Source organism: Dromaius novaehollandiae, chromosome 26, assembly GCF_036370855.1.
Source record: "Dromaius novaehollandiae isolate bDroNov1 chromosome 26, bDroNov1.hap1, whole genome shotgun sequence".
Lineage (NCBI taxonomy): Eukaryota > Metazoa > Chordata > Aves > Casuariiformes > Dromaiidae > Dromaius > Dromaius novaehollandiae.
This window is the reverse complement of record NC_088123.1, coordinates 5438321-5451896: the sequence shown is the minus strand read 5'-3', so window position 1 is coordinate 5451896 and position 13576 is coordinate 5438321. Positions and strand designations below refer to the sequence as shown.

Genomic DNA, 13576 nt, shown 5'->3' with positions numbered 1-13576 from the left:
AAAAATCCATGATAGGTGTGAGGACTTAAAAGCTTGAAGGCAAACAAAAAGCAACAGGTTTTATGTGCGTTTTAGCAATAGGTTTTATGTGTCTTTTAGGAAGAAGTTGCTCTTTACAGTGTTGATTGATTTTATTCTCACTGCACTCCAGAATATCTCCAGAACATGCATGAGATCACCTTTATATTACTCTTTGGAGCCCAGGTATTGTGTATCAGCTGACAAGGCTTCCTTCAACTGTAAAAGCCGCTGAAAGAGGACTCCTCCCCTTCTCAAGGTAGCTGATTTTCTTAATTCTCAGGATTAAAAATAACTAAATAAAATGTTAGGAGGGCTTTTTTAATTTGGGGGGGGGGGGTGGTGATTAATGACCCTTGGGTTTAACAGTACCACCTGTCACCAAAAGACTTGGTTTGTCTTGCCTTTTAGATGTGTTTAAGGAAAGAAATACTTTTAAAAACTAAGACTCACTGGAGATATTCTTCCTGCCTGCCCCCTCCTCCACTACATCTCCGGATATAGCACCATTAGTTTGAGATTTTTATAACTCTCAAGGGAAACTCAGAACATTCCTGAAACTCAAGTAGCATTTTGGAGTCCCCGAGCTGGAGTTCAGATAGCAGAGTCACTCTCAAGGATAAATCATGGGAGCTGCTAGCATATGGGACATTTGGTTTAGGAGGCCTGGGGCCAATAAACATTGATGCTGTTACTTGATTCACTAATAAATAGTAAACATTTCATCTCAGACTAGCTCAGTGTGATTTCCAGAAGCAATATGATGATATAAAAGCATCACAACTGAGGGTAGGTAGCATTAACAAAAATCTAACTTATCATCAGGCCTAGCATTTGCTGCTGGCTGCCTCCATCTCAGCAGCTATAATGAGGAAAAAAAGAGCAGTAAAAAAAAAATGGCACTAGCTCTTCAGCTTTATGACAACACCAAACAACACAATGGGAATTTTAATTAAAAAAAGACTTTGTTTTTAATAGTAAAGAAACCCCAACCAGTAAAATAAAATAAAAAACCACTAGTACAGCAGAGCCTTAGCTGGGCTGAAATACTACAGGTGGATTTCATTTATTCCTAGTGGAATTTTTCCAGTTTTCACCCCTGAGGAGCTGATCTGTTATGGTTAAAACCTCTTGAGTACATGACAGATATGTGGGCAGGAAATATTCTACTAGCCAGAGAGTGTATTGGCTTTGAATAGGATACTCTTGGTTCTGGGCTAAGGTTAGACAGAGTCAGCATGTATATGTATGTCATAGGTGTGTAATATGTGTGTGTATATATACATACATATATGTGCATGTGTATATTTGTCAATGTGATACTGAGTTGGTTTCAGTTTGTCCATTATACCACAGAAATGGCTTGTGTTTCCGTCAACAGTTTTCTCCCTTTGGAGATGCACAGCAGCTAATGGGGTTTGGACAACCTGATTAAAAGGAGGCACGCTAGTGAAAAGGACTGCAGGCCCACGGATGGGAACTGAACTGATATCCCAACACATTAGTATGCAAAGGAAACCTAAATCCTGTCTTGCTACTAGCAGTAACATCGTAGAGCTTTGTTTTTGTGCTTCATGTAAACCAAGCGGGGAATAAAACATGCAGATCCTGAAAATCATTTGCTTGTGCCAATTGCTATTCTTGCTGGGTCGGCCTGTGCTCAGTCCTACACCCAGCGGAGTCCCAGTGAAGTTAGTTGTGGCTTTAAGGCTTTGTCGAGAAGGTGATGTTACGCTCTGTAGGAATGAAGGCGTGAATTTACGCTGGTAAGTAACAGAGTGCTCTCAGCTCAGCCTTATGACAGAAGGACTTTTTCCCTCATACTGTTCTGGAGGGGACTTTTGCTATACGCTGGGGACAGCAGTATGACATGTGAAGACTACCATCAGTTTGACTCTCCCAGTATTCTTGGATCTGTAAAAATTCACCAGCATTTCCTGCTAATCCACCTAAAAACAAGTGCCACTACTCTGTTACCTCCAGGGAGTTTTTATGAGAGCAAATGAACAACTTTGAGCCGGTAATAGTACTGGGCTGGTAATCACTTTTCCTCTGCCCTACAGAAGGAGACAAAGGTAACAGTTTCGCAAGCTGTCTTGACGGGAGCTGTATCACTGAGTAACTGGGATGCCTTGGTGACTGACTACTCGATATGGGTAAGGAATGCTGGATCTGCTTCAATATATATATTTTTAATTGGGTTGAGGGGAAACAGGATCAGCCCTTCATTTTTTGGGTATGGGAGGCATTCCTTTTTTTCTTTTTTCTGTGTTCTGCCAAAATATGTCAAGAAGAAAATAAAAAACAAAAAGAAAGCTTACGCAGAAAACTTCTATCCATCATGTACTGTGTTTTCTAGGGAGAAAAAAAGCTCAACCAAACAACAACAACAAAAAACACAAAACCCCCAGAACATTTTAACTGTAACAAACTTTAAAAGCTAAAAGGTGTGCTCTGGTGTCAAAGCAGGTTTGAGTATAATCCTCAGCTAAAATTCCATCCCTCTCTTTATGTGTTCTCACTTACGTGTTTGCTCACTCTGTCACTTTAATGAACAGCAAAAGAAGTTCACTGTAAAAACCACCAGAGCATTAGGCCAGTAACAATCTGATAAAAAGAAAACTGGATGTTTTCTAGCTCTCACTTCTCCTGTAATTGTAAGCACAGTCTCACTTATCACTGTGAAAGTGTTTGAACCCCAAAAAGCTTCTGACCGCTTTGGACTTTGCCTGCAGTTAGATTAACAGATCAAAAGCTGCAGCATTAAGATTGCACATTCCCAGGTTGCTTCCTTTCCTGAATCAGTGTGACTCTTCTTCCCCAGGGAACCAGGTGGCTGTTGTGGCTACAAATTTTATCCTGCAGCGGACCGTAATTAAACCTGTAGTAAAAGTTCCTGCTGGGTCTGAATCTTTATGGATAAGAATCAATAGTTCCTGAGAGCATTAGCAGAAATCATGTTTTTTTCTCTGGGAGATGGAGCAGTCACACTAGCATAACCAGTACGTGGGTTATTAAACACTGCATTCAGACTGAAAACTGCTGTTATGTTGAGTGTGTTACTTTGGCCAAATTCATATTTGGGCAATTATATTCTGCCACTTACATTTCCCTTGGAGTTCTAATTGGTGATGGAAATAGCCATTTCTTTATCAAAGCTGTGGTGTAATGCTTATGCAGGTACTAAGACAGACACCTCCTTTCACACCTGAGTGGAGGCTGACTTTACCTTTGTGTAGCATTTATGTGTCAGTTAAAGTTTATGAAATAGCTTGGGAACCTTCAGGGGGATATGTATAATGCAATTTCCCTATTGGAAAAGCTTAATTAAGAAATGCTTCTAAAAGCACTTGGAGACACCTGAATGAAGTGTGCTGCATGAATAGTATTTAGTGTATTTTAATTACTATGGTGTCTATAACACTGTATCTTGCAGTAGTAAGAAAATCCAGAGCAACTCTGGGATTTGTGGCAGGATCACATATAAAACAGAAAACTTCTCTAGCTAAGCACTGGGGATTGATTAAACTTTATCTGTAACGCTGAGCACAGACATCTGGCTTCCTTTTTATAAAAAAGGATGTTGTTGAAATTAATATGTAGAACAGAGGGAGGAAAAATGGAAATATTCCTTTTTCTTGCAATGATGTTATTTTGGAGGAAATCGAGGACCTCCTGCAGCCCTCTTGCATGTGTGTCTGTTCCCTGACAGTTCAAGCCAGAGAAATAACTCAGAGTAGCCTAAGAAAGGGCCCTGAGCAGAATGCCCGTGCAGCGAGGTATTTAGCCATGCTGGTCCACGGGCAGGACCCGAGTGACAGCCGTACCTTTTGCCATCACATCTCAGAAAGGCAGAAATAGCAACTTTGCGGCTCTTTCTCACTGTGCTGCTATTAGCAAGGCAGCCAGAATGCCATCCTACCCTGGGCTGTTGCCCCTTACAGAAATGAGGATGTGAAGGAGGCAGTTTATTGATGGAACTGAGTGGACAGGAGCTGCTGAGAGTCCAGCAAGAGTATCTGAGGATCAGGAAAGGGCAGAAAGAGCATTGGCAAAATCTGCCTATTTCATGTAGTCATAATGAAATGAAACAAATGCACCAACAGTTTGCTTTTTTTTTTTTTTTTTTTTCCCTGCCATATATCAGCTTTTCAAAGTACTTGATGGCATTTTATGAGCTTAACAGTCCTGGGACAGTTGGGATATATCACATCCCTTGCACAGAGGGGAATTTAAACACAGTGCAAATGGACTGACTTGCCTAAGGTCAGAAAATGATGACCAGTTAGGAAAATAAAGTCCTTATCCAGTAGGTCAGGGACTGTAACTCCTTCCTGCCCTCACCTGATGGGTTCACTGGGACAGAAGGGAATGTGTTGGGTAACAGAGGAAGAGCCTATAACCACACGACTAAGACTGCCTTAATTGAACTGCATTTATTTTGTAAAGCTAAGCAAAAATGAACATTTCCTGCACCATTTTCCCACCATTGATTAAAAATAGCTCTACCTCCATTATCCAACAGGAAATCTAGTGATCACAAAGGCATTCTGATCCTGTGAGCTATTACTTATAGTTACAACATTTTCCATGTCCATTAAGAAAGTTAGATGGGAATTTTTTAGAGCAAGGCCTGTGTCAGTTAAGTATGAAATCTTGGTCCTTAGCTGAGGCTCACAGGCTCTCCTATAATACGAAGCAATATAGCGGTGGGAGGTAAATTCTAACCCCAAGTCAGAGGGAGAACAGTCTTGTGAAAGAAGCAGGAAGCAACTGTGTTTCACTTGCAGTCTTTCTCCAGCGCTTCCCTGAGACCTATGATGAAATTTTCAAGGGTTTCACCAGTGACAGCTACATGCAGGGTTTTCTAAGTTCCTAGCATATCGGCTGTTTTGGAAGTCTATCTTTCCCTCTCTGTGTCTCAGTTATCCCTCCATAAAACACAGAAAAAAAATCATTCTGCGCTGTCCTCCCAGCAAAATGGGCTGGATTTCATCTGGGACATGATATACTCCTGTAAGCAAATGCCTTAGGATCAATCCCACTGAATAAGCATGGTAAGGACCTGTGACCCAAATAACCTTTTTGGTGTCCTTTCAAATTTTTTAGGATCATGTGTCAATTTTATCTTTTTACAGTAGAAACACAAATGTCATTCCTTTATTCACCTTGTACCTTACTCCCATTGAAACCACTGATACCATCAGTAAAGTGCTGTATGACTCAGTAGGAATCTCTACCTGATCCACAGGAAAGGGTTTGTCATAGGGGAAAGCTCACACTTGTATAAATAACTTTAAAAAACAAGCAAACAAACTTGTAGTTCACATGTCCCAAAGTGCACCTTCCCCCCACCCCCAATAATTTATTTGTTCATCTAACAATATTTCATATACATTCAATTTTGTTCAAGAAAATGACCAGCATGACTGTTCAAACATGTTGCATAATAAACAGGCCTATAAAAACAGCATGTAGAAAATCCAATGACATTGAAACACTATGTTCAGAAAATGCAGTCCATTTCAAGAAACATCTTTAAAAAACATTGGCAGCCAAAGTTGTACAGCATGCAGGCAAAATGCTGCATCAGACAAAAGAAAAATAAAACATTTTTGCAACCAGAAAACTGGATAAGCAAAAGACCACACCAGCTTGCATACAATTCCAAAAATCATATGTAAGTACAACTAAGCATTCAGCAATAGTCAGCAAAGATACTGTATCACAAATCTGATGCTACGATCATTAGCTGAGATTTCACTTGCCAGTGGAACCACTTTTTAAGTAGAAAACTGCTGAAATGCTGGCTATATTTGTTTTCTTACTTCAGAAAACTGGTTTACAAGGACGAAGTTTTTACAGTAGAAATGCAGATCAATAGAGAAGATCAGGTTATTCAGTCTGAGACAATGACTACCGGGGATTCATTTCTGCTTTTTTGTGTAAACACTAGGCCATTTTGACTCTGTTGAAAAGGAACTGAAGGTTTCATGATGCTAAAGGAGAAGATATTTTTCAGCCTGGATTTGAGCTGAGTATAGCAGACATACTAATCTACATTAGCTAGACTTCTGAGTGTGTCGTTGAACTAAAAGGTGTGTTATTTCTTATGTGATAGCTGACAGCAATACATAGCTCCTACTTAGCAATTCATTTCCCCATAGCTCATACTTGCTATTTTTCTCCTCCTCTCTGTATGAGAAATATGCAGCGCACTCTGCATAGAAGGCATGACATTTTACTTGAATCTTTAATATGAATGTTTAATCTCCCATTGGGAAATAAGTGATTCAATTACATTTATCAGGCTCGGCAGAAGATCTTTATTTTAATGCACTACAAACTCTCTCACAGCACCTTGGATTTTCATAATACTGTCATATATTAAAAAATCTGCTTGAAAATACCTCCAGAAAGTAGTTGATTATGTTTATGAATTAGCTCCCTTTTATAGATGGAGAAGGTTTAGTTTACTTATGTGCAATGATAGGAAAAAATGGGATTAGTCTGGCCGGGCAGCCTGCCCTTCTGCCCTGAGTTCACTATGAGCCTCATTATAATTAGGCAAGAAACGGAATAAAGATTCCTATTTGTGGACTACTGGGCTTGTTGGGAAAATAAGTTAAAGGCCAACATGCTAGTGAGATATAAAGGTTCTGTGCAGAAGGATGACTGGATATAGGCATGACTAATGCAGAAAACAGAGCGCGCAGCAGTGCATACAAACCTGCCTCATTACGATAGTTCTCTTGCAAGCTATTAGGCGCCTTTTCCCGCTATCACTTGGCAAACAAGGACACTGCATTGTGGAGGTCCCAACAACGCTTTGAGCTTAGTGCAACTTCTTGAAGGCTGGCTGGCTTTCCTTTTTGGGCCTGTTGACAGACACAATCATTCCGAAAGAACTGGCATCGACAGCCTGGCCTACTGATTTGATTCTCAACATTGTGTCTTCCTTATCCAAACAGTATTAAGAAAGGAAAGAGTATAAAAGTATCTCTGAGTAGGATACAGAGTTAATTACCAAGCACAGATTCTGCATGAGACGGCTGAAATCTTCCTTGAGCAAATCACCTGAATTGGGTCACTGCCTCAGTATCTTTATTTTCAAATGGAGTTCATAATAAAAAAACCCATTCACACATGAGCATTAGTTAACGTGACGCTAACAGACATACCTAGAACTACGTGACTTCTGCTTCAATAAACCAATGAGATCTTTTTTTAACTGCCTTCAACTGGTATATGATACTCAAGTCCTTCATGTTACCTTTCATGAAACTGAAAAAAGTCAGGCAGATACATTTTGCAAATAAGACTGGAAAAGCTCAGTGAAATCTGAGTCCAATGAGTAGAAAAGCAGGAAGTATTTCTAGTTTAATCTTTTCTCTTTTAAATGCTATGAATTTTCAAGATGTTAAAGCCTGGCAAAGGAAAATATTATTTTATACAATGCATAATTTATCCTTGGACTTGGCAGAATGACATTCAAAAAAAATGAGCAGACATTTATTTGGGTAATGGGAAAACCTTAGAGTACTTGGGATTTGAATAATGTTGCAAAATATATGAAACCTTAAAATTTTAAGACACTAAATCTGAATGAACATTAACCCTGGAAACTGGAATACTGACCTATTCCTGCTCCTGGAAGAAAACAGGCTGGTGATTCACTTAGACTCAACCAGTGTAAATCGGAAGCCAGCTAACTTAAATGCTGGCAGCTCTCAACACTTCACAGGAGAGATGATGTGCTCCACTCAGGCTGGAGAGCTCAGCTGTTGCTCTCAGTGGAGGGAACAGAGGGATGCCCCACACTCCCCGGCAAGGTTTCATTCAGGACACATCAATCAAAAGCAGTGCAGTCCAGTGGATGTGACTTGGAGGAAAAATCAACATGCTCCACTGTGTTCATACTTCCCATCTGACCACCTTCTTATTTTGTAAACTCCCTGGATCTCTCTTGTTCTCTTACAGTACTTCACACAACAGAGCCCTAATCCTAGAAGGATTATACCTGCAATGACGGCTGGCAGGCCGACAGGGAATCTATTGTACTGCTAGTGCTTTTTGACAGAGACTTTCAGCTTCTGTGGCTGTAACTCCTATACTAGTGCCAAGTTCACTTTTAATTAAAAAAAAAAAAAAGGCTGTTTAAATCTGCACTCTACTTTTTGAAACTTGTCAGTCCAAATGTCCATAAAGATGACAAGTGCCTATAATCCTACTTGCAGCAAGGGAATGGGGCAATTTTTATGCAGATATTCTCTGTCGAGTGAGCCAAACAAATTATGTATATACTCTTGCTGGGAAGCAGAGGTGTGGCTAGGATCAGGCTTGCTCGACACTGAGGTCTGAGTCTGTCTAGAATCCCCAGACAGGGAGAGGTTCTTCAGCTTCTGTTTGATGAAAAAGAAGGAAGATGAGGCAAAGATTAAATTATTCTGACCTCTGGCTCTCACAGGCAGGAGCACTGTGCTTCCCAACTATCTAGATGTTGCCACCAGCACACTGACTTCCTTACTCTAACCACACAAGTTTAGATTATATTGCTATTTCAGAATTGCTCTTTAATGACTGATCCATTTCTTCAGCTTACGTATAGCTTCACAATAATCCCCTTGGTGACAGCATGAAACCTCAACAAATCTAAAATGACTGGAGAGCCACTGTGTAAATCTCCCAGCTGCAAAGCAGAGATGGCACAAATGACCTTACTGGTCCATCTGAAGTTATAAAATAGGTATACAAATAGTGTTGGACAGCAAATGCAGTGAAGATATTAAATCTTGCTATCTAGTCTTGCTCAATTTAATGGACATTTTTCAAGTGTTTCAGAGTTCAGGTTTGGTTCAAATAAATGTCCCATATATTTGAACCCCATGAGACTGAAAACCTTGGCTATGAGTCTTACATCACTTTCTTATGAGATTTCCAGCTTTTCTGCTTCTGGTCTTGGCTTGAAATACCATGAGAATAATTTTTTTCATGGTGTTTCAACACTTCTGGTCTCAAATCCTAGTCATTATTGAAAAAACTTAAGAAAAGCTTGAGGGGTGGGTGAATGGGTTTCTTTTTTAAGATAAAAAAGGGATAACAGAGTTGGTGCCCATACATTCATGTTTCTGGAAATACATAAGGGTTTGGGTCCTGGGTTTTGATTTGAAGTAATCTCTAATTTTAACCTGTTTAGGACATTCTGTAGCTTTCTTACACAGTATTCATATGGGAGAACAAATAACCATTTGCTTAAGCCAATCAGCTAAACTAGATATTTCATTCTCCAAGTGTAAGGAGAGCTGAAAGTGCCATTTACAGGCCCACAGAACAGAACAAAGGCTTGAAGGACTGAAAAACACAATTCCAAATGCAAGCATCTTCTCAATGTCTTCAGGACCACTGCAGGCAGAGTTGAGAACCATGTTTGCGTCATATTCCACATCATTGCATTACTGATTTACCTGAAGGCTCGGAGAAGCAAGTCCCCTGTTTGATTTGACTTTTTAGCACCTGAAAACACCTGTAAGACAAATATTTGAGGCAGCAAGTGCTGCAAGGAAAATTTACAGGCATATATGAGACCTGCAGTGTTCTTCATTATTACACTAGAAGGAAAATGCCAACTTTACAAGCTCATTTAGGCCTTTCTTGTTTTCTAATATAGTTGAATCAAGCTGGTGTTGTCTGAGCCAATACCACCTAGTGAATCTGCTCAAAGACTTGATTTCCTACTTTGAGATTAGCAGGATCTCCAGTAAAGGGTACCTTGTACGAGGTTTCCTAGATGTTCTAATATTGCAGAACAATATTAATGCATTGAGAACAGAGCCAAATGTAGGGGAAAAATTAACCAGCCTGCCCTGCCTCTGTGAACAGTCTACACAAAAACTCCTTCTTGCATGTATTGATTGAAATAATTCTCTGATGTGTGAACAAAGCTGTGGAATATGAATAGCCTGTTAACAATGTCCAGTCATTTTAGGAGCCTTGCAATGCAGATAGGCATCTACTGGGATTTTCCAAAAGCACCTAAGCAGGTTAGGCACTTAACTTCCAGGGAGGGCTTTCAGGAGGGGGTGTTCTGACTTCAGAAGTCAGTTGGGGGGTTTTCACATCTGGCACTAAACACGCTGGTAAATCTGGCCCCAACACCTATTCATAATTTAACCAGGAGTTCTTGACCTGAAATCGAGGCTTAGGCCCATCTACTCTTTTCCTTTCACTTTGAGTGCTTTATTAGCATCCTGGACATGTAAAATGCTGTTTCTATAGTTGTGAATTGCATTTACACCTCAGGTTTACACCCTTCCTGATCCCAGAGCTATATAAAGCAACAGTACTGCAAGAAATTATAAGAATCAGAGCCTACTTTTGCAAGTTTTCAGGCAATGTGCTAGCTGAAAATATTTGTTTACAAGAGAAAAGTCTCATTCATGCATAAATAAAAGACACAGAAGACTAAAATGCTCTTGACACTGGGGACGTACTACTGAATGAGAGATGAATGAACAATGATTCCTCATCAATAATATCAAGGTGCCTTTTCAAGGTTCTATCCTGTAAAAGCTAACCTTCTCCTAAGCCCTTTCCCTTTTCAAGCCACTAGATATTCAGCACAGCACAAAGCTGACACTGAGACATGAGTAAAGGCTTATGTGTTGTTTCAAGGAAGCTGCATTCTTACTTGGCAGGCTCAGGAGGAGTTATGTCAAGAGCTGCTTATTTCTAATATTATACAGAGAATTCCTCCCACTATTTATTCCAGATGCTGAACTGTTGATTTATTTATTTACTTGGATTAGCTATATTAAAATATAGCATGCTTCCAAATGCTTTTCTCCCAAATTCCCAAAGGATGGTCCTTTCTCATGGGGATGTACATGCTTAAGTCATTTAATGGGCTTAACTCCCATAAAATTCCTGCCTCTAGGGTACCTAGGAACTCATAGAAGGCTTAATATTTTGCATTGAAGTAGTCAGAAGAAGAGTGTGGCGTAACACCTGGCAGGGAGGCAGCAAAACAGCTGCAGCTTTTCCAGTGACTATGGCACTGCAGTACCTCAGGATCTGACTACTGCAAGCACATGAGCAAAGAGATTTTGAGTTTTTAAATGGTTCTCTGCTGGCCTCAGAAGAATACGGAGAATAAATGGTTGAGTACCTCTTTGAGCTTCACTTAATGATGTCTCACCTAATTTTGAGGTTTTTTTGATCTGCATCAAAGCAGAGAGACCTTCCAAAGAAACATAAGATGACTGCAAATTTTCATTTGGTTTTGTGTGGAGATAGGTTGTACAAAAAAAGAAAAATTCTGGTGGGTCTCTGAAACTAGGTGGAATGCAGTCATTTGGATCAAGTTTTTCTTGGCAATGGAATTCCCTGAAATCCAAAGCACAAAGGGAAACTTAGAGAGTGACTCCAAGCAGGGCAAGAGCCAAGGGAATGTTTTTGCCAAGCTCCGTCAGCTGAACTGACTGCGTCTCCAGACAGGCTGAGGGCAAGCAGACTTGCGGGCATTATGGAAGACCAAATCCCCACCTGGTGCAGCTCAGGAATGAGGACAATGGGGCTGCCCAGCTGAAGATGTGATCCAAACAGCTGCTTGTCCTCTTCGGGAAGGAGTGCAGGACCTCTCCAAACTGGGACCTGGAGATGAACAAGAGAGGCAAGACGTAGTAGAAAAACATTCTTGTCCAAGTCCCTTATTGAAGAGTAAGCAGAGATCTGTAAACGCTGACCCTAGACCTGACCCTCCCCACCTCAGCTCTTTTGACTGCTGAATCAACTTATTCAGCTTAAAAAGCCAAAATTATATCACTGAAGTGGCTGTGAAGTTGGAGTTGTCTGAAAGTATCCGTGCTGAATTCACTACAGGATTGCTCTCTCTTTCTCCCCATTACACTTAAAAATCAGAGCAAATGGAACTTTAAAATAGGGGAATACCATGAAAAATAAGGCCTTTAAGATGTCAGGCAAATCCCTTGCAGAGGACAGACTCCTGGAAGAGCACTGGGTGCTCACCATCTGCCCAAGTCATTCACAGATTTTAAGGGGCTACCAGCACTCAAAGACATCACTCCTCAAAAGATCTGGCCCTGCTTTACAGCATGCTATTTGTTTCACCTGGATCCTTTCAACTGTTGTAGCACCTACTACCACTTCCCAATGCAATGAGCAAGATCCCATTAGCAGAGCCATGAGTTTGCCAGCCTATATTACTAGTCACATCAGTCCTTTAGACATCCTCCCCATTTTCACTGAGGGAGATGGTATGTATTTTAATGGTTGGCACTTTACGATTTTCCCGGATAACGTTCCCTGAAGTGCCTGCACAGCAGCATTCCTGTAGGAAACCTTTACTTTTCACTTTGGCAGCAGTACAGCTAGACTTGTCTTTAGAGACTGCGTTTTTTGCAGGCATGCTTTGCACAGTGGAGAATATCTTCCATTCGCAGACCCCGTCGGACTTGGAAATCCTATAGAAGGTTTCGCCCGAGCCAACAGGGATACGGACCACACCTTTGTGACTCTCCATGCTTTGGCTAGCAGGATGGTTGAGGTTGAAATTTGGGGATTGCTTCTTTGCTGTTTGCTTTCTTGGAAGACACTGGGCTCTCAGGACATTTTGGAACGCTTTCTTAAACTCTTGACTTGAGCATGGGTAGATTATGGGGTTGATGCAGCTGTTTAAATAGCCAAGCCAAAATGTTATTTTAAAAAGTGTGTCCGGGGGTTTGATTGCAGGAAAGAAAGAACCTAAAATGGAAAATACACAGAGTGTTAAGGCAAAGGCAATGAGAAATTGCGGGTAACCAAAGAAACTTAAACACTGGAAAAAATAAATAAGATTCAGTTCTGTCCTGGAAAACTGATGACTCAAAGCCTAACTCTTTCAGGAACGAGTCTTTCAGAAGGTATGGTGTTGTACAATTACAGGACATTATATCAGAGATCAATTCAAGACATCTATTTTATTATACAAGCATTGTATCTTCCCATTTACAGCCAGAGAGCCAAGCAAGAGGCATGATATCAAGTGAAAAAGGGAAATTCCTTCCTCCAGGACTTCTAACTTCAGATTAGTTAGCCAAGTAACAATCATATCAAGGAGATCATCAAAAGGGATTTGAAATGGCAAGAAAATTACCATTTCAGAAGCCAGACTAAGTGCAAAGTAGAATTACTGGGTTGACCGCATTCCAGCTAGGGTCTTACAGGATGATAAAGTACTGGGTGCTCAGTTTCCCTTGAAACTTTTTGAAAAATGTCATTTTCCACATTTTTCTGCCTCATGGAATGCATCCAAAATTCAGATACATTAAAGGAAAAGTGCCTTCTTATCTCAGTGAACACTGGATCAGGTCTCACGGGCAGCCACTCATGGAAACTGGTACATACTTGCAAGGTATTCCTTGCAATATATCTTCCCATGGAGACAATTTGAAGAGGAAGAACTAGATGACTTCTTAGTAAGGAAAGTACTGTAGGCCTTTTTATTCTATAAACTGCAGGATAATGTACAAAAAAATTAAATTGTTTCACAAAGATTTTCAGC

The 13576-nt window shown here is 40.4% G+C and overlaps 1 protein-coding gene and 1 long non-coding RNA gene across 4 annotated transcripts in view; one reads left to right on the top strand and one right to left on the bottom strand.

Moving 5' to 3' along the window:
- The window catches only part of LOC112996729 (uncharacterized), a 65747-nt gene that overhangs the window by 7619 nt on the left and 44552 nt on the right, over positions 1 to 13576 (top strand). The window contains exons 3-4 of the long non-coding RNA XR_003262530.2: positions 152 to 277; positions 2082 to 2174. This is a non-coding gene — a long non-coding RNA (uncharacterized LOC112996729). The remainder of the gene's footprint in view (positions 1 to 151; positions 278 to 2081; positions 2175 to 13576) is intronic.
- ADRA1A (adrenoceptor alpha 1A) overlaps positions 5420 to 13576 on the bottom strand; it is a 48192-nt gene continuing 40035 nt past the window's right edge. For 2 of the 3 annotated variants that reach the window (XM_026122375.2, XM_064497875.1), the window contains exon 3: positions 5420 to 12777. In XM_026122375.2, coding sequence (XP_025978160.1) covers positions 12257 to 12777 — 521 coding nt within the window. In that variant the 3' untranslated portion in view covers positions 5420 to 12256. The remainder of the gene's footprint in view (positions 12778 to 13576) is intronic. The other variant, XR_003262526.2, reaches the window with a different exon arrangement.